The 21,863-nt window shown below is 38.2% G+C and overlaps 1 protein-coding gene across 5 annotated transcripts in view; it reads left to right on the top strand.

The window, feature by feature from the left end:
• The window catches only part of eif4g1a (eukaryotic translation initiation factor 4 gamma, 1a), a 74,044-nt gene that overhangs the window by 28,901 nt on the left and 23,280 nt on the right, over positions 1–21,863 (top strand). For all 5 annotated transcript variants that reach the window (XM_061920378.1, XM_061920380.1, XM_061920379.1 and 2 more), the window contains 7 exons: positions 1,128–1,273; positions 1,479–1,571; positions 1,753–1,822; positions 1,906–2,802; positions 2,896–2,984; positions 8,608–8,797; positions 13,449–13,570. In XM_061920378.1, the coding sequence (XP_061776362.1) occupies positions 1,128–1,273; positions 1,479–1,571; positions 1,753–1,822; positions 1,906–2,802; positions 2,896–2,984; positions 8,608–8,797; positions 13,449–13,570 (1,607 nt within the window). The remainder of the gene's footprint in view (positions 1–1,127; positions 1,274–1,478; positions 1,572–1,752; positions 1,823–1,905; positions 2,803–2,895; positions 2,985–8,607; positions 8,798–13,448; positions 13,571–21,863) is intronic.

Raw genomic sequence — 21,863 nt, 5'->3', positions numbered from 1 at the left:
AGAATCAATAATTTCCCTTTAACGGGTAGACCGAAGCAGCAATCGCGTGACACTGTCACATTCAGTCTGTTACACAGAAGCATTATGGAGAAAAACTCAAACATTATTGTTTTTTCATGAGATGGGTAGGTCGTGAGTTTAAACCCCGGCCGAGTCATACCAAAAACTATAAAAATGGGACCCATTAGCTCCCTCCTTGACACTCGGCTTCAAGGGTTGGAATGGGGGGTTAAATCACCAAAAATGATTCCAGGGCGCGGCCACCGCTGCTGCTCACTGATCCTTTTTACCTCCCAGGGAGTGATCAACAGTGATGGGTCAAATGCAGAAAATAATTTCGCCACACCGTGTGTTTGTGTGTGACAATCATGGGTACTTTAACTTTTTAATTGTGAGAAGCCCAAAATCAAAATTCAAATTCGATGAATTGTCCAGCCCTAGTTGTACATTAAATAAAAATTAAGAAGCAAGCTTCAATTAATGGTGAATTTAATTTTACTTCATAATCGCCAAGCCCTTCACAAACATACCTCATGAGTGGCTTGCCACTGCGGAGAAACTCCCACCATAGAACTTTCACCAGTGTGCACTGTTTTGGCAGGTGCGTTCTTACGCAAGCATTTGCACATGTATAGGTCAAGTCACCGTATGAGTAAATATTGTATAATCGAAATGTTGAATTTGAGCTGCATTACAGACTGAAGGGCAGACCATAGTGATATGTTATTGTTCACAAGGCCTGTGTCATAACTGATGTCACACTTTTGCTTTTAGACTAAATAACCTCATCATTTCCTGCCAGTAAACCCACATTCAGTCCAACTATGCAGTACTGGCAGAGTATAGCAAGTAAAACACAAATCATCTGGCGTATTAAACTGCATAATGTGACTGACATTAAAATTTTGGGGGGTATGATGTACATGTCTCAGATATTAGTGGCTCGTGTCATTGATGTATTGACTGAACAAGAACATTGAGTTATGATGTTTTGGTGCTACCGGAATTTGGAATATGATTATAGCTTTGTGGTTTTCTGTGAAAAAAGGTTAATAACTTTTTCTCAGGGTTATACAAAAAAAAGGATGTTAAGTTTGTGGTTTAACCATTCTCTTATGTGTTTGCAGCATACTACTCGCCTCAGCCACAGTACCCTACATCTGTCCAGCCTGCACCGGTCATGATCAACCCTGCCCAGCAACAGCAACAAGCCCCTCCTCCGCAGCAACCGCCAGCACAACCCCAAGGCCCACCAAAGAGGGAACGTAAACCGGTAGTGTTTCACAACAAAAGGGTGCTGCACCTCTTTTCTGAGGTCACTAACTGAATGAATAGAGAAACAAAGTGTACTGCATTTCCATAATATAACCTTCTCTTTTACTTAAACAAACGTTATGTTACTTTTGTAGCTTATATAGCTCGATTTCCTTACTATTCGGTAAGTTGATAGAAACATAGCTAATACTTGCATCTTTCAGATCACAATAAAGGATCCCACCCGGGGAGGACAGGATATCACGGAAGAGATCATGTCAGGTGGGAGGTCCACCTCAACACCAGCTCCCTCACAGGTAATAACCAAACCCTAGCTTTCTAACCCTGTAGATTACTGATTACTTTTTTCCCCCAGATAAATATGGCTTAATCGAAACGATCAAATTAAGAATATGGACTTTCTCTGGATCTTGACTAACCAAATTATCTTTGTTTTCCTTTTGAGTACCTCAAAGCTAACCTAATGTGTGATTGTAGACCAACACAGATGGACCAGCACAGACTAACGGTGAAGTCCTTCCGCCTGTTACAACAGTTACACGACGACGTAGGTGCATGCTCTTAGTTCTAGGCAAGTAATACAAGATGGGTGATTTCATTATTTTCTTTTGTTGTTTTACTTTTTTCTAGACGATAACGCAGAGCATATGCCCTGTGTTGAAACTACTCCTCCTGCCGCTGCAACCCCTGAGCCTGTGTTTATGGCCAAACAGGATGTGGATAGCCAGAATGTCCTTGCCATGCAATCAGATACACTATCTGCAGCCCCAAACCTAACTTCTGAGGCGCCAACCCAACTGGTGGAAGAGCAAGAAAACTCTCAAACTTTCCTCCCTCCAGCTGACACATCCACCTCTGCCGTGGATGTTGTTCAAGTCAACACTAATGTTGGTGACACAGTAGATGCCCCTGTCTGTCCCTCACCTTCAACCGCACAAGAGGAGGAACCGCAGGCTACTCCTGTGCCATATGAAAAGCCACCAGAAAAGCAAAAAGTCCAGGAAGTAAAGGGGGCGGAAGAAAATGAAGAGCAGACAGAGTGTGCTATGTTAGAGCCTGCTGCTGAAGTCCCAGCAGAGGCAATAGCAGACACATTAGTAGCTCCTGTTGATACTGTAGCAGAGGAAATGCCTACCAAGATCACAACTGAAGCATCTCAGCCTCCAGTCTTGGCGCAGGAGCCTGCTGCTCTACTGACCCAGATTGCTGCTTCTATATCTGAACTAGAACCTAAACCCGAATCCACACCAGTGGAACCAGCAGAGCCTCCACTCTCTAATGGCCTTCCGCAGGATGTTGAGGAACTTTGTGACGATATGGCGTTCCCAGACACTAAACCCTGCGACAAACCAGACGTTTTTAAATCTCAGGAATCCACACCTGTGGCTAAAACTCCACTGCCGGTAGAGGAGAAGGAGGAAGACGTGGTGGTGGAGAATAAAAATAAGGATGAGGAGAACGCTGCAAAAAGTGAAGATGTACCTCCTGCCTGTGTAAGCGGTCCTACAGAGGGATGTACTATGCAAGGTAGGTTTGACTAGGAGCTATAAATATTCAGTGTCGTGTATGATTGCCTCAAACCTTCTGCCATGATAACAACACTGTGTTCCCTCCTTGAAGCTGCTACATTTGTGCCAAAGAAAAGGAGGAACATGAAGGAAATCAACAAAAAGGAAGCCATTGGAGACCTTCTGGATGCCTTCACAGAGGTTTGTGTCAGGGGGAAAGAGAACACAAGAATGTGACCTATGCAGCAACAAGCACCCTGTTGTTGTAGTCTCAGCTGTTTTAGGCTTTTTGAGTAATACACTGTCAGGCCAAAAAAAGGGCCAAACAAAAATATTTTGTTTTTATTCTGTTTTGCTTTGATTAAGGCACACATTTTCTCAAGCATATCTGTACAGTTGCAAAATAATATAGTCTAAATCATGTATTGATGACAGGAGTTTCAGACTATTGTGCAAAGTTTCCCTGCTTTCAATCCAAGTGCATCCAACCAGGGTTTCCGCAGGGCATTATAAAGCATTAAAAGTTATTAAATTGATTTTTCTATAATTAAGGCCTTAAATGGCATTTAAAAAAAATAGATACAATGTCCAGAGGCATTAAACATTCTAATACAATCATAGGACTTGACCAATAAGCAATACATCAATCCATTCAGCGATGAATGAAAATGAACTCAATAACTTTGTGGTCATCGAAAAAATTAGTACGTCTGTATGTGCTAAGTAAGGCTGGGCGATATGGCCTTTTATTAATATCTCGATATTTTTAGGCCATGTCGCGATACACGATATATATCTCGCTATTTTGCCTTAGCCTTGAATGAACACTTGATGCATATAATCACACCAGTATGATCATTCTGGCTACATTAAAACATTGTTCATACTGCATTAATATATGCTCATTTTAAACTTTCCTGCAGAGAGGGAAACTACAACTAAGTCAATTTACCAAAACTGTATTTATTAAGCAGTGGTACAAACATTCATGTCATTTCCAAAACAGATAGTGCAAGATTGTTGGATACATTTTAAACAAGCCATTAGTGCACTTTTGTGCATTATGTCACTAAGACGACTTATCAAAACAACACTAAATTAAAGTGCACTTTTTGTACAGAACGCCACTTTAATAGTTTAAAACAATGTGCACTTTTGTCCATAGAGGACACACCGATGGATGGCACAAACGGTTTTGGCATTCTTTGGTGACTGTAAGCGTGCAGTCCTTAAAGTGGAACTGAACTTTTTTGATTGTTCACAATCATTATGAGAGATGAGAAGACAAAAGTTTTTTTTTGGCTTTTTTAACATAAAAATCGGCTCGTTTTTAGTGGCGAGCAATGCAGCTAATGGCAGCGATCAATTCTACTACTAAATCACTTTAAAAATTCGAAAACCGTCAACAATACTTAATTCCACAACCTGTATAATAACCAAACTGTAGCGACAATGTTAATGTAAGAGCGAGGAACTGAGGAACTCTATTCGGGGCAGCGTGGCTCAGTTGGTGGAGCGGCCATGCCAGCAACTTGAGGGTAACAGGTTCGATCCCCGCTTCCTACTCACTGCCCTTGTGTCCTTGGGCAATATATTTAACCCACCCGCACCTATTGTCACCCACACTGGTTTAAATGTAACTTAGATAATGGGTTTCACTTCGTAACGCCCTTTGAGTCACTAGAGAAAAGCGCTACAATAGATATAGCTTCACATCGTAGTAACCAGAGGTAGCCAGAAATTGTACTCAAGTAAGAGTACCGTTACTTTCGAGATTTATTACTCAAGTAAAAGTAAGGTGTAGTCACCCAAATATTTACTTGAGTAAAAGTAAAAAGTATGTTGTGAAAAAACTACTCAAGTACTGAGTAACTGATGAGTAACCTGATTACGGTAACAAAAAATGCACAAAAACATAAAAATAGCACTGAGCAAATTCAGAGCCAGGAATATCTCTTAAGCAACTAAAACAATAATATATATTAAATGATAGTACATTAAAATAAAATAAAAAAATGGCACATTGAGCCACAATAACTTAACAGCACCATAGCCTCAGTAGGCATTCATTGATTTGATTGATTGATTAAAACTTGTATTAGTAGATTGTACAGTACAGTACATATTCCGTACAATTGACCACTAAATGGTAACACCCCAATACGTTTTTCAACGTTTATCAATTACTTAGTAAACGACCAAGTCGAGGTGATCTACCTCATATATACATATACATACACACACATATCATTTATACACACACATATCATACATACACACACATCATTTATACACACACAAATTATATATATATATATGTGTGTGTAGATATACACATACATACATTTATATATACAGTATATAATTTATACTTATTTATTTTGCCGTTTTTGTTCACATGTTGAAGGTGTTTTAATGAATATACATGCATGTTTAACATATAGATTCCTATCTTTCATGAAGACAAGAATATAAGTTGGTGTATTACCTGATTCTGATGACTTGCAATGATTGGACTCAGACGTCCACGTTTTCAAATGGAGGAGGAAAAAGTTCCTCTTTTCTGTCTAATACCACATGAAAGTCGTTGGTTTTTGGCATCTTTTTTGTCCAGCTTCCATATTCGTTTTTATACACCTTACAAGAAATACATTGGCGGCAAACTCCGTAGTTTGCTAGCTTGTTTGCGCTGGCTTTCGGAGACTCTTATTTTGTTAGCGCAGGCGCGATGGAGCGGCACTTTTATTATGAAGACAGGAACTGTGCGATCAGTCTTTAGGCTTTTGGCGGGAAGTACGGTTGAAATAAAAAGTGTATTTTTTCCTTTACACTTTTTATTGATTGATTGAAACGTTTATTATTAGATTGCGCAGTACAGTACATATTCCGTACAATTGACCACTAAATGGTAACACCCCAATAAGTTTTTCAACTTGTATTAATCGGGTCATGTGACCGCCTGGCTCTGTTTGATTGGTCCAACGTCACCAGTGACTGCATGTGATTGGTGAAAAGCAGGCATGCGTAGATTCTACTTTGAAGCTGTCATTAACCAAAACAAACATTAATAGATCGATAAAAAAAAGTAGCGAGTAGCGAGCTGAATGTAGATAAATGGAACGGAGTAAAAGTAGCGTTTCTTCTCTATAAATATACTCAAGTAAAAGTATGTTGCATAAAAACTACTCGTAAAAGTACAATTTATCCCGAAAGTTACTCAAGTAAATGTAACGGAGTAAATGTAGCGCGTTACTACCCACCTCTGGTAGTAACACATCGCTGTGTTTGATATTAGCTCCAAAAGCTCACTACAGCAATAGATAAAACTCGCTTCTACGTCAACCCGAAGCGTGTTTGATCTTCTAAGTGTTTGTCATCTTCAAAATCCACCAAAAAACCTTATGTGACCTAGGATGGACAACCAAGGCAATTCTCACAACAGACCCCACCACTTATTCTTTGACATTCCCATAGTAAATTAAAGTTCCTTTAGCTGCCTGACACTGTATACGTAGCTTGCGACTGTACTCATTTTAAACATTTGAGAGGGTGTAAAATCCAATCTATTCAAAATGTTTAATTGACTAGCCTATTTCCAATGCATCCAAAGGGCTTAATGGCATTTTCCAAACATCATTCCATATGGCTTGGTTGGTAGAGTGGTCGTGCCAGAAACTTAAGGGTTCCTGGTTTGATCCCCAGCTTTTGCCATCCGAGTCATGTCCATTGTGTCCTTGGGCAAGACACTTAATCTGGTTCCTGATAGGCCCTGGTTAGGGCCTTGTAAAGCAGCTCCTGCAATCGGTGTGTGAATGTAGAAATAGTGTCGAAGCGCTCTAAATATCTCCAAACTTTGTTCAATGGCCATCAATGCAGTGGAATTGCATGCAATTAGCTAATCAAAAGTCAGCCTTTAAAGGGAGTCACCAGTCAACAGTGCAACATTTTTTTGGCAGGACCAACAAAGCAACTTCCGTCACTACCACAACTGTCAACTGCTGCTACAACTACAGAAAAATTTATAAAAATATTTTTTCTGATGAAACAGTCTTGTAAGATAATTTTAATTCAATAGATAGTAATGGTTAATGTCAATATTTTAACTATTGAAGATAATCATTGTCAAATACTTACTATTGTGCGTTTACACACAATTGCCAGCTACTGACTATATATAATTACCATATGCAGTAGGACAGGGGCATTACATTTTTTAAGTGGCATTAAAAGTGACATTAAAAAGCATTACATTTGATTTGCTGATACCTTTACAAACCCTGTGGACAGTTCTTAACCTGATTTAAGTAGTTTTACCTATTTCTTTACATGCTAATATTTTAAACGGGCTGATAACAACCTTTACGCATATGCCTACAGGTCACCAATTTTACAATGTATTTTAAGCATTATATCCCACCCACTTATGGTTTTTAGGACATAGTGACGTACATTATGTACGTGTATTAAATGTGCAAACACATTAGCTTTGTGTGTTGTTAGCTAATCATAGTGGTTTGGATAGCTAACCTTGCCTATTATTGTTGTTATATTCTGTCATTACAACAAAATGACTGCAAATTGTCCGTTGCTTCTCTTCAACTGCTTTTGTATGTGGGCACGCGCTGCATGCATGCATGTGTTGACAAGACCAGATGAGTGACAACCCTGAATACCAAAAATTATTCGGGTCGGCGTGTTTTTGTTTTTTTTAATTCAATATAACCAGTAGTTGTGTAAAAAATATAGACATTTAAAACATATAAATGATCTGTTAAACCACACATTTTAACTTATGTTTTTTTGGTTAGAAAAATGTAACTGAGCAAGTGGCAAACAGTCCCATTAACACTGTTGAAACGGATCAACCTATTCTCATCTGAAACAACCCATGCAATAATTACCCAAAAGGGAGCGATTACCCCATTTGCGCAGTTAAATGTTTTTGGCTAGGAAGAGCATTTTTGAGGTAATTTTACTTCAAAACACCATACCCTTTGGAGGAGAAACTGCTAAGGCCTTGCCCATATGGGAAAGTTTTAGGTGTAAGTTGTAAAGTATTGTATTATAACGTATGTAGCTTTTCGTCCAGACAGTCACAGGACTGTTGTTGTTGGTGGCTGGAAGCAATAGTTTTTGAGAAAAGGTCTCGAGATTGGGAAAGTCTGATAATCACCGCCTTATCATTATCATGTGGACAAGCAAACCACTCCTTTTGATAATGATGATCCCACCTTGCTGTCATGTAAACTTAAAAAAGAGAGAAGACCACACAACAGCTGCTAACTGCAGCAATGGTGAACAACAAATGTGTTGGTGCTGTAGTTGCTATTAGCACTATGACAACAGACCCTCATCAACCTATATCAACTACAGAACTGTAAATGTATTTCTGTTTTAGAGTGCAAACTTGTTGGTGTGAGGAGATTTGATGAAGATGGAGAATGACGGTAGTTTGACTGGATGAAGAATTTTTTATCTTATCCCTGCTCATATCCCATTATCTTAGTTTCTAGCAGTCTTCTCCAGATATCCTCACAGCTAAAAAAAAAATAAATAGGAAAACAATATAATGGAGAGAATGGCCTCCATTTGTTTAGGAGATATTTTATTTTAACCATCTGCTTCGAAGGAGTGTCAATGGGGGTCTTTGGATGACTGTTTACAGCACCAGTTCTGGTGAAACAAATACCATAATTTTCAACCAGTGACGTGTTTCCATCTCGACGTGACTTGATGTTGATCTCACACCAATTGCAAAAAAAAAAAACTAAACACAAATGTTTCAATGTTGACCGGGCCTAAGGTCTTGTTTTGTTCACTCCAGGATCAAGATGCCAAGCCTGTCTCTGAGCCCTCGTCCACTCAGGCTGACCCTGTCCCTGTTGCTCCAGCTGAACCTCCCGCAGAAGTTGTTGATGAGACCTGGGAGGAGAAGGAAGACAAGCAGAACGCAGAACCTGACAAGCCAGAACCCAAATCTGATTACAATGGGGATAAAGACAAGCACAAAAAAGGTGTGTCACTACAATCCGGGCTCATTTTTTAACCCTTATTTGTTGAGATGTTTCGTTTAACAGTAATGGCATGGACTTGGTGGGATTCATGTCAAGCTTGCTGTGTACAAACAACACATGAAATGTGGGCTAATACTTTACAGATACTGAAATATGATTGTCCATGTTTTTCGGTTAGTACAGATTGGTGTCCTATCACAGTGGTTCTCAACCTTTTTTCAGGGATGTACCCTCTGTGAACATTTTTTTAATTCAAGTACCCCCTAATCAGAGCAAAGCATTTTTGCTTGAAAAAAAGAGATAAAGAAGTAAAATACAACACTATGTCATCAGTTTATGATCTATTAAATTGTATAACAGTGCAAAATATTGCTCATTTGTAGTGGTCTTTCTTGAACTACTTGGTAAAAAACATATTAAAATAACTAAAAACTTGTTGAAAAATAAACAAGTGATTCAATTATAAATAAAGATTTCTACACATAAAAGTAATCATCAACTTAAAGTGCCCTCTTTGGGATTGTAAAAGAGATCCATCCGGATTCATGAATTTACAGTAATTCTAAACATTTCTTCACAAAAAAATTACATCTTTAACATCAATATTTATGGAACATGTCCACAAAAAATCTAGCTGTCAACACCGAATATTGCATTGTTGCATTTCTTTTCACGGTTTATGAACTTACATTCCAATTTTGTTGAAGTATAATTCAATAAATATATTCTAAAGGATTTTGGAATTTTTGCTATTTTTAGAATATTTAAAAAAAAAAAAATCTCACGTACCCCTTGGCATACCTTCAAGTACCCCCAGGGGTACGTGTACCCCCATTTGAGAACCACTGTCCTATCACATTGTTTTGTGTGTTACAAACTCAAATGCGATTTGGGTGCTGACGTAGAAGCTAGCTTATATCTTGCCGTAGCGAGCTCTTATGTCTAATACATAACAGGGAACTGCACTTTTTTTGTTGAATTTTTCCTTTATTGGGGCGGTTTAGCTCAGTTGGTAGAGCGGCCGTGCCACCAACTTGAGGGTTGCAGGTTCGATTCCCGCTTCGGCCCTCCTAGTCACTGCCGTTGTGTCCTTGGGCAAGACACCTTACCCACCTGCTCCCAGTGCCACCCACACTGGTTTGAATGTAACTTAGATATTGGGTTTCACTATGTAAAGCGCTTTGAGTCACTTGAGAAAAAGCGCAATAAAAATATAATTCACTTAAATCACACTCACTTTATTCACAATCATTATAAAAGAGATGAGATGGATGTTATGTTTTCTTTTTGCATTGTAAATATTAAATAAATGCGATCAAGAGCCAATAGGAGCCGTGCAATTCTGCCTACCAAGCCCTTAAAAAACATCTAAACACCTCTTTTGATGTTTCATCTACATTATGTAAGTATATGTTAATCTAGTAACAGGCATATTTACCGTAATATTTACATATCTTTATCATTTTAAGAATACGCGGCGCATTAATTTAAGAAACGGATCACCTTTTTTGTTTCTTCATCACTGATTATTACTCACTGCAGACTTTATGAGAGCCAAAAAACGTAATAAAACATAATTTACCATGCAATATCTGCTGTAATTAGGATGCCGACTGCAGAGATTTTCCGATATTCCCATTTAGGTAAAGAAGGTCTCATAATCCTCACAAAGAAACAGGGTGGGTGATTGATTCTGGAGTGAACAAAGCAAGTACTTCGGCCCAGTCAATATGATTATAAAGCCAAATGTCCTTTTGTGGGAATATTTGAACTTCAAATCAGATGGGCAATATGAGCCCATCAACACAAAAATGCAGAGATCACGTGACAGCAATTAACATAAGGACAATGTTCAAATTCATTTTTTCAACTGGGGAAAAATTGCACTTGACTATGTTCAAAATTTATTAAGGTTATATTATTGCTTACAGAAATGAATATGTACATTATTGCATATTGTTTAAATATGTGGCACCTTGAGATTAAAATATTTTGATAGACATTCTAAAAGTAACATGTCTTCTTTCACTTGTTATTTTTGAAGTTGTGTTAATTTGTATGTATAAAAAAATTAAAAATACAATTGCAATTTAAATTGTGCTGACCTATACACAGCTCCTTTTATTTCCAGTTCAAAACACCTGAGCGAGCTTTGTTAACATTAGCAACTCTCGTGGTGCATGCCCCAACTATGTGGGCCTAGGATGGACAAACAAGGCAATTCTCAAAACAGACTACAATTCTTCTTCTCTTGACATTCCCACAGTAATTAAATAAGAATTCCTTCAGCCGCCTGACACTTAATACATTACTTGATATCTACTGTACCCATTTTAAACACTTGAGAGGGTGTAAACTCGTAAATGGGTTGTACTTTTATAGCGCTTTTCTACCTTCAGGGTACTTAAAGCGCTTTGACACTACTTCCACATTCACCCATTCACACACACATTCACACACTGATGGAGGGAGCTGCCATGCAAGGCGCTAACCAGCTCCCATAAGGAGCAAGGGTGAAGTGTCTTGCTCAGGACACAACGGACGTGATGAGGTTGGTACTATGTGGGGATTGAACCAGGGACCCTCGGGTTGCGCACGGCCACTCTCCCAACGTGTAAAATACAATCTAATCAATATGTTGAATTGACTTATCATTTTTTTAATGCATATAAAGTGCTCATTGGCATTTTTCCCAATATCATTCCATGATATATTATTTCTAAAATGTTTAAATCAGTTATCCATTTCTGAAAACATGCATCATTTGCATTCTTAGTATGATGTTCATTTATTATTCCATAAAACATTTTAACTATTTAAAAAGAATAGATAGTACTTTGATTCCTTCAGGAGAGAAATGTATCCTGATTTAAAAAAAAAAAACCTCAACTCCTGTTTGTGGCAGTCATAAAGCATATTTCCAGAGAATAGGCATTTTTACAGCATGGTTTTGAAGAGATACATTTTTTTTTAAGTGACTTCTGGATATATTATATTGCTCAACAAATTCAGAATGGGAGGTTTATTATGGGGCCTAATTGCAGTTCCTCATTAAATAATTTTTAAGTGTGATCATTGACAGACAGAACTTTTTAATTGGCTATTGTTTACAGCCGGTGCACAAAAGTCAGAACACCAAACGCTTGGAATGCTGTCAGGAAAATCGGAAACAGTCAATTGTAAACCAAGACAGCATGTGCAAAAAGACCCCCACACTTGGATAAATGGGCATCAATGCGGTAAAATCACACATGCTATTAGCTAGTCACAAGTCTGCTATTAAAGGCAGACATAATTTAATGGTGCCAATGTTCTTTGGCATGACCAGCAAAGCCACTTCGCCTGTCACCATCACAATTGTCAGCTGTTGCTACCATTACAAAAAAATAAATAAACTCTAATAAATTCTCAGATGATGCAGATTTGCAAACCAATCTCATTCACTAGAGAGTAACAGTTATTTTTTTTTAAGTTAACTTTCAACATGTCAAGATTGTAATTGTCAGATGCTTATAATTGTGTGTATACAGACAATTGTAAGCTTTTGACAATAAATAATTAACGATATGCTGTAGGACATGGGCATTACAATTTTTTAAGTGGCATTAAAAATGGCATTAAAAAGCATTACATTTGATTTGCTGTAACCTTGTATTTGGAATCTCTGTAAGCCCCCAAAATTTTAAATCAAACCGTGGAAGCATTGCAGAGATAATTATAAGCAATTTTGCCTTCCTCCATACTTCCTCTAAACAAGACGTTTGAAATTTGCTCTGTCCTGTGACGTTTTTCACACCAGTGATGTCAGCGGGTTAACCATACCATATATGGTATGAATTTACCCAAAGTGTTTTGCATGAGTCCTCCATTCTAGACCGTGCTGCAGTCAGTAAGCTCTTCCATTTATTTTATCCTCCAGTTGTGGAGCATGACAGCAAGATTGTTGTATAAATATCTCCTTCATTGTTTGATTTCAAATTTTCGGGACTTTTGCAGATCCACAATACACAAAAATAGGTACCAATAGCAAACTAATTTGCAATATGTTTTGCATTAAAGGTTCACTCAAGGGTGTCTATGAAATAAATTATCCATTGGACAAATAAATGACTATTTGGTTGTTCAGGAATACAAACACGCCTACTCAATCTGGATTCTAAGCAAAAGGAAAACCCTAAAAATGTTGAAATATTGTCTCACAACACCAAACATTTGTGTTACACCTCAACATTACACCTTCTCAATATTCAGCACACCTTTCCAAAAAAGACATCTGCCCTAGTCAAGGTCTTACTCAGGATTCCAGCTTTACACTGTTGTTTCTGCTTTGACCACATCTCTGTACTGTGTTGAACTCATGTGATGAGGGTATACAAAACACATTGCACTTCAATTTCCCCCGTCACATCCACTTGACATCCATTGCACCGGTCGAATGGGGGGGTCCTCACATTTACGGTCCCTTCCAAGGTTTATCATTGTGCCCATTGTGTTGAGTTTTTTCTTGCCCTGATGTGGGATTTGAGTCGAGGATGTTATTGTGGCTTGTGGAGCCCTTTGAGACATTCCTGATTAAGGGCTATATAAGTAAACATTGATTAATTGATTGATTGATTGATTGACATTAAATCTGTATTCACTCATCTTTCAGAACTAAGCCCAGACGACAAAAAGTGCTACGACCGAGACTTCCTACTGCGCTTCCAGTTTATCAATGCCAGCCTGCACAAGCCAGAGGGGCTGCCTATCATTAATGATGTGGTTCTAGACAAGGTAGGTACATTTCAGCACTTTTTTTCTGGACTACAGCCACTAACCACATGTTGAACAAAATCAACCAGACTAATTTAACTTAATTTAAAAATGCAGCAAGATTAATATTGGCCCAGTGGTACGGAATTTAATGATGTTAATTTAGATTGTGTGCTGTACAATACGTACAGCCTACATGGTGTGTGGCAAAGAGTTATTTGGGCTTTGACTTCTATTACAATTCCCATGTCTGTGTATTTTTGTTTCAAACAGGGTGCAAGAGGTTTTACTCTGCGCATCGCTCTCAGCACCTGATTGTGGTTGTTCAATAGTGGGATTAAATGAAAGCAATCAACTACAGAGGTTAATTTGTGTCCTTTTTAGAAAAGCTTTAGTTCTTCACTGAATAAATATAACTGAATTTTTTGCATATGAATTTTTCCCGCTGCATCTTTTTACATCAAATTATGCTGACAAAAATGAGATGACACTCAAAAATGAGATCATTCTAAAAAAAAAATTAAGCTAAACGTGCACATAAAGTATTTTAAAAATTCAGTGTAAAAAAAAAAGTGTGTTGAAAAATTCAGTTCAATTCAAAATTCCAAAATTTGGTGCTTCATAAGGCAAAACTCACTTTCAGTAAATTAAGACTAAAGCAGTCGAGCCTGTCTCAGAACCACCAAATTAGATGTCAAATTTTAAGTCACGTGACACAGGTCTTTCAAAACAGCATAAAAAAGCAGTTAACTGGTCTACCTGGGCATTGTATAACATAAAAATATTTTCAAATGATATAAATGATTGCAGTGGTTCGAATTGGCACTTTAAAGTGACATACGGGGTACTTAGGTAAGTAACCATTGGAAGCGCTGTGTCCGAAGACTTCAACCTTGACGCCTCATTGGCTGTTTCTGAGACATGATTGATTACTTCAGTCTTAATTTACTAGAAGTGAGTCTTGCTTTTTGAAGCAGCGGATTTTACTGCACTGAATTTTTATACACACAACTTTTTAAACACACATTTTGCCAACAATTTTCTTTTTTAATTAAATAATCAGCATATTTTGAATGAAAAAAAAATATTTTCACAAAACTCTAAAAAGAACAAAATTCAGTTAAATAAATTCAGTGTCAAAAAAAGCTTTTGTATTAAAAGCACAAATTAACCTTCATATGTCAGATTCACCCCATGTCTGTCATCCACAATCTTTGTCTCTGTGCTAGCTTTCGAAAGCAACAGATTTTACTAGCAAGTCATGACTTGCTAGTAAAACGCACTGCTGGGTAAAAAAAAAAAAGAGAAGAAAATATATGATTGCAAAGTCAAATATCCCGTTAGGGGAAAATTTCGGCTTCAAACCAAATGAGCAATATTTGCCCATCAACACGGATGAACAAGCCTGTATGCCAAACGGATGGTGGCCAACACGGGGGAAAAAAACACCTAATTTTTCTTGTTTTATTTATTTAGGATAACCAAAAGTTCTTGACTCCCCAATTATTATAGTAAAAAAAATCAAATGAAAAGTAATTTTATTGCGTTTGAAAAAGTTATTTGTATTATTGTTATATACTTGGTCTTAAAATAATGCAGACAATTATACTGTGTATTGGCAATAATTTGTGGAACAATATCTTGTCCAACTAAGTGTGTCCATGCTTAGATGATACTGATACCAAAATTCCTTATCGATACTGATATTCATTGGTACTCTTAAATACTGAATTTAATTTGGTGTACTGCAAATCAAAAACGTGTAAAGAATTATTTTTGTATACCATTTTGTTACCACAAGAGTAACAGCAGCAACAATATGTAGCACCGCACAGCAGGGACATATTATCCCTAACATTTGCCTTTTTAGCCTTAAGCAAGTTAATTAGGTTTGCAGTGCAAACTGCAAGACAGTTGCAGTTTGCAGTGCAAACTGCAAGACAGTTGCTATGTCATTACTGTGAAAAGACTACACAGATCCATCACTGAGTATACAGATGTATTTCAATTGTACTCAACTGGGAATAACCTTTATATATGGCTTTAATGTGTAGAGCACTTACTACCATATTTCCTTGAATTGCCTCCGGGGCGCTAATTAATTTAAAACCTCTTCTCACTCCGGCGTTTACCAAAGGCATGCGGTAAAGGCAAGCATGCGCTAATTATTTTAATAACTCTTCTCACTCCGGCGCTTACCAAAGACATGCCGTAAATTTAGGCCTGCACTTATAGTTTTGAGTGTAATGTACCATCATGAAAAGCACATTTTATAAAAAAAATTGATATATGGTCTTACCTTTACTTATAAATGAAGTCCATGCGCAGCTCCTTCTGATCAAAAGCATCGATAACTTGTTTATAGAAGTCTTCCTTACCTTCAGTTTTTAAAGTCTCTCTGTCTCGATGGAGATCTTCCTTTATTATACCTCTTGCTCCGATTGAAAGTCCAGTTTAGAAAACTGTTTTATTTTAGATATGTAATCCTCCATGTTAAAAGTGCAAGCAAGAGGAAAAAATAAACGATCGCTGCTCACTCTTGCTGCTTGCTGTCACTTCTTCTGCAGCCGAGTAGTCGCAAGAAGGATTACTAGCGCCCTCTACCACCAGGAGGCGGGAGTCATTTAATGACTCATATTTGTCACACGCAGCTACGGTATATTAATAAAACATAGCTGCTTACTGTTCTTTTTAGCATATTCAATAGCTTGGACCTTAAATCCTACTGAATAGCTCTTAATCTTCTCCCCTTTATACGATTTCAAATTATTGAAATCAGCCTCCTCCATTTTGAAAATGATGACAGATGAAGTGTCACTCGTGACGTGATGAGTATAACCCGGCGGAAATTCTAGGCATATGCTAATTATTTTGCGAAACGAGTTGGACCCAGCGGAAATTCTAAACATGCGCTAATAAAAATAATATTTTGCGAAACGAGTTTGACCCGGCGTGAATCCTGAACCGGCTGTAATGCTAAGCATGCGCTAATTATTTTGCAAAACGAGTTTGACCCGGCAGTAATTCTAGGCAGGCGCATACTATATACCCGGCGGCAATTCAAGGAAATACGGTATATAGTTATATACTATAGACAAGGTATCTAATGATGAACGGTATTAATGATAACCACGGTCAAACACCTGTTTAGTATTACCGTTTTCAATTAAAACTATCGAAAAAACATAACTGCACTATGATAAATTCACAGACTGACAGGTGCCAGCTCGCTAGTTTAAGTGCTAACATTAAAACAAGAGGCATTACCGACTCTCCCCATTAAGAAATTCCATACCCAAATCTAAACTTATATGAACAGATTATTGTCTGAGCACATTGAGCTTACAAGCTGTGCTCTCTTAGTGGAAAGAGATCGTTCTAAACTGTATGATATTGTTTTTACAGTGCGTTTAAACGCCGCTGAACAGAGTAGGGCCTCACAACGCCTGCCAAAAATAATAAAAATTAATAATGGATTTTATGTTATGCACTATTCATTTAAATACAATTTAAAACAATATTTTTGAAACTATAAAAGCTTAGCCATTAAAACAGATAAAATACTAACACTAAACACAATCAATGAGTATAAGAAACACAGAACATGAAAAATAGTGGTTTTACTACCAATGTCTTTTTACTTTAGTTTTTAAAAAAAAATAACTTGTTCAAAACATTATGGGGTTTAAGTACTTTTTGAGCACATTCAACAATACCGCAATAATAATGACTGTAATAATTTTGGTCATGATAACTGATATGACATTTTCATATTGTTACATCCCTAATATAGATTGCTAAAATCAATTAGCATGTATTTATTTAGGGAGGTGTGCTGTGTGGTGCCATGCAAATGAGACATAATAGAGTGACATCAGAAGGCTACTACAGACCTATCAGCCTGTGTTATTCTTGCTTCAAGAGCCACTTAATCGTATATATTACTTCCCTTTTTTGTCTGGAATGATATTAGCTTGTGAAGTACTGAAACACAGTAATTGACAATAGGACAGTCCTTCTCAAATGGTGGGGCTTGGTGCGATTCTGGGAGGGTGCGTGTGTGACCTCGGGGAAGATGCTTTTTTGCCTTACCAGAATACGATGAAGCGTATGTAGCACTTGGCTCCACTTTAACTTCAGTGGAAGATAAAGAAAGACCGATGTGTTGTCTTTAATGTACAAACCCCGTTTCCATATGAGTTGGGAAATTGTGTTAGATGTAAATATAAACGGAATACAGTGATTTGCAAATCCTTTTCAACCCATATTCAATTGAATGCACTACAAAGACAAGATATTTGATGTTCAAACTCATAAACTTAATTTTGTTTTGCAAATAATAATTAACTTGGAATTTCATGGCTCCAACACGTGCAAAGTAGTTGGGAAAGGACGTGTTCACCACTGTATTACATCACCTTTTCTTTTAACAACACTCAAACGTTTGGGAACTGAGGAAACTAGTTGTTGAAGCTTTGAAAGTGGAATTATTTCCAATTCTTGTTTTATGTAGAGCTACAGTTGTTGAACAGTCCAGGGTCTCCGCTGTCATATTTTACGCTTCATAATGCGCCACACATTTTCGATGGGAGACAGGTCTGGAGTGCAGGCGTGCCAGGAAAGTACCCGCACTCTTTTTTTTTTTACGAAGCCACGCTGTTGTAACACTTGTCTTGCTGAAATAAGCAGGGGCGTCCATGATAACTTTGCTTGGATGACAATATATGTTGCTCCAAGACCTGTATGGACCTTTCAGCAGTAATGGTTTCTATACAGATGTGTAAGTTACCCATGCTTTGGGCACTAATACACCCCCATACCATCACAGATGCTGGCTTTTGAACTTTGTGCCTATAACAATTCGAATGGTTATTTCCTCTTTGTTCTGGAGGACACCAAGTCCTTTGTTTCCAAATATAATTTGAAATGTGGACTCGTCAAACCACAGAACACCTTTCCACTTTGCATCAGTCCATCTTAGGTGAGCTCGGGCCCAGCCAAGCCAGCGGTGTTTCAGGATATTGTTGATAAATGGGTATGGCTTTGCGTTAACTTGCACTTATAGATGTAGCGACCAACTGTAGTTACTGACAGTGGTTTTATGAAGTGTTCCTGAGCCCATTTGGTGATATCCTTTACACACTCATGTGGGTGTTTGATGCAATACCGCCTGAGGGATCAAAAGCCCGCAATATCATCGCTTACATGCAGGGATTTCTCCAGATTCTCTGAACTTGTTGATGATTTTATGGACCGTAGATTGTAAAATCCCTAAATTTCTTGCAATAGCTCGTTGAGAAATTTTGTTCTAAAACTGTTTGACAATTTGCTTACTTTGTGGGGACCCTCACCCCATCCTTGTTTGTGAATTACTTAGCATTTCATGGAAGCTGCTTTTATACTCAATCATGGCACCCAACTGTTCCCAATTAGCCTACACCCCTGTTGGATGTTCCATATAAGTGTTTGATGAGCATTCCTCAACTTTATCCGTATTTATTGCCACCTTTCCCAGCTTCTTTGACACGTGTTGCTGGCATCAAATTCTAAAGTTAATGTTTATTTGCAAAAAAAATAAATTTTTATCAGTTTGAACATCAAATATGTTGTCTTTGTAGCATATTAAACTAAACATGGGTTGAAAATAATTTGCAAATCATTGTATTCCGTTTATATTTTCATCCAACACAATTTCCCAACTCATATGGAAACAGGGTTTGTAAATAAGCTTACAATGTTATGCAGAGGTGTAGTTATATTTTTTTTAGACAAATCATACTATTCATAGTCTGGGTGGAGAGTGGTGGCGCACAAAATATTTTCTTGTTCCTGGGGGGACATAACAGAAAATATTTGAGAAGCACTGCGCTAGGTGGAGAATGCGTGGTCTGTGAGTAAAGCTCTGGCTTCTACTTCAAACAGACACTGAACTCTTTAGCATTCCCTATCCTTGTGACTTTTGGGAAGGAAATATTGTGTTACAAACATACTTGCCAACCTTGAGACCTCCGATTTCAGGGGGGGCGTGGTTGGGGCGGGGGGCGTGGTCATACTTGCCAACCTTGAGACCTCCGATTTTGGGAGGTGGGGGGGCGTAGTTAAGAGGGGTGGCGTATAATTCACCAACGAGGATAGCAGTTCCATTTTATGTGTAATACTTGATCATTTCACGATATTGCCATATTTTTGCTGAAAGGATTTAGTAGAGAACACCCACGATAAAGTTTGTAACTTTCGGTGCTAAGAGAAAAGCCCTGCCTCTACCGGAAGTCGCAGACGATGACGTCACATGTTGATGGCTCCTCACATATTCACATTGATTTTAATGGGAGCCTCCAACAAAAACAGCTATTCGGACCGAGTAAACGACAATTTCCCCATTAATTTGAGCGAGGATGAAAGATTCGTGTTTGAGGATATTGATAGGGACGAGCTAGGAAAAAAAAAAAGAAAAAATACAAGTTAAAAAAAACCAACGCGATTGCATTGAGACTGAGTCATATGTTTTTAGAGACATTTACTAAGATAATTCTGGGAAATCCCTTATCTTTCTATTGTGTTGCTAGTGTTTTAGTGAGTTTAACAATACTTGATAGTCGGAAATGTACGTCCACGGCCGGGTGTTGACGCGCAGTGTCACAGGGAAGTCGACGGCAGCTTTATGGGCGGCACAAGCTCAGCTGATATCCGGTAAGAAGCGACTTTTTAAACACAATTTTCTCACCGAAACCTGCTGGTTGACATTCGGTTGGGATCCATGTCCGCTGTGATCCATAGTAAAGTTTCACCTCCGTGAATTTTAAACAAAGAATCACCGTGTGTTTGTGTGGCTAAAGGCTAAAGCTTCCCAACTCCATCTTTCTACTTTGACTCCTCCAATATTAATTGAACACATGGCAAAAGATTCAGCAACACAAATCTCCAAAATACTGTGTAATTATGCAGTTAAAGCAGACGACTTTTAGCTGTGTGTGTGCGCGGCGCTCATATTCCTAACAGCCCGTGACGTCAAGTGTATACGTCATCATTACGCGACGTTTTCAAGAAAAAACTCCCCGGAAATTTAAAATTGTAATTTAGTAAACTAAAAAGGCTGTATTGGCATGTGTTGCAATGTTAATATTTCATCAATTATATATAAACTATCAGACTGCGTGGTGAGTATTAGTGGGTTTCAGTAGGCCTTTAACTGCACTTTAATGTAAAATATATTTACATTCTATTCTATGTACAGTAGATGGCAGTATTGTCCTGTTTAAGAGGGTCACAACATTGCTGACTCAGGTTCTCATGGAGCTGGAGGGGGCGTGGCCTCCAGCTCCGCCTGAATTTTGGGAGATTTTCGGGAGAAAATTTGTCCCGGGAGGTTTTCGGGAGAGGCGCTGAATTTCGGGAGTCTCCCGGAAACTCCGGGTGGGTTGGCAAGTATAGTTTGAGTCAAATCAAAATCAAAATAATGTAATTAACAAATTGTTGTTGGCTAACGTTACCTACCTCACGCAGTGATTCTCATCCTCTCTCTCTCTCTCTCTCTCTCTCTCTCTCTCTCTCTCTCTCAACCGAAGTCTCGATCCACACATGAATAAATTACCATATTAATTAGCCATGTGCTCATTGTTTTGTGGAGTGAATACAGTAGCAATCAATTACCATACTAAGTAGTATGTGCGCTGTTGTCTATGTTATGTATACTTAAAACTCTGAAGCGTTTTTTTTATTGGTGAAATTTTTACTGGGGCACTGCAGATCAACAGTGGGGCACGTGCCCCAGTGAAATCTGTCTGGCGACGCCCCTCGGTTTCAGTAGGCCTTTAACTGCACTTTAATGTAAAATATATTTACATTCTATTCTACGCACAGTAGATGGCAGTATATTCCTGTTTAAGAGGGTCACAACTTTGCTGAGTCAGGTTCTCATTGAGCTGGAGGAGGCGTGGCCTCCAGCTCCGCCTGAATTTCGGGAGATTTTCGGGAGAAAATTTGTCCCGGGAGGTTTTCGGGAGAGGCGCTGAATTTCGGGAGTCTCCCTGAAAATCCGGGAGGATTGGCAAGAATGGTTACAGACCTTTGGGTAGTGTGCAGGTTAGGGTTTGGCGATATGGCAAAAAAAATAAACACAATCTTTTCATATCATTTGATCACGTTTAATATTTCAATTTTTTTTGTGTGTAAGACTGATTTATCAGTTAGACTACATGAGTCTTTCACAATACAAGGTGGCAGATAATTTGCGCTTTCACTTCCATAAGATGTTTTTGTGACTTTCCAGAATTTCTTGGTATCACTTAAGCCTCTGGTGGTTTGTGCAAAATAA

This window comes from Nerophis ophidion, linkage group LG14 (genome assembly GCF_033978795.1).
Source record: "Nerophis ophidion isolate RoL-2023_Sa linkage group LG14, RoL_Noph_v1.0, whole genome shotgun sequence".
NCBI classification, from domain to species: Eukaryota; Metazoa; Chordata; class Actinopteri; order Syngnathiformes; family Syngnathidae; genus Nerophis; species Nerophis ophidion.
The sequence above is the reverse complement of the archived record's forward strand: the minus strand, read 5'-3'. Positions and strand labels throughout refer to the sequence as shown.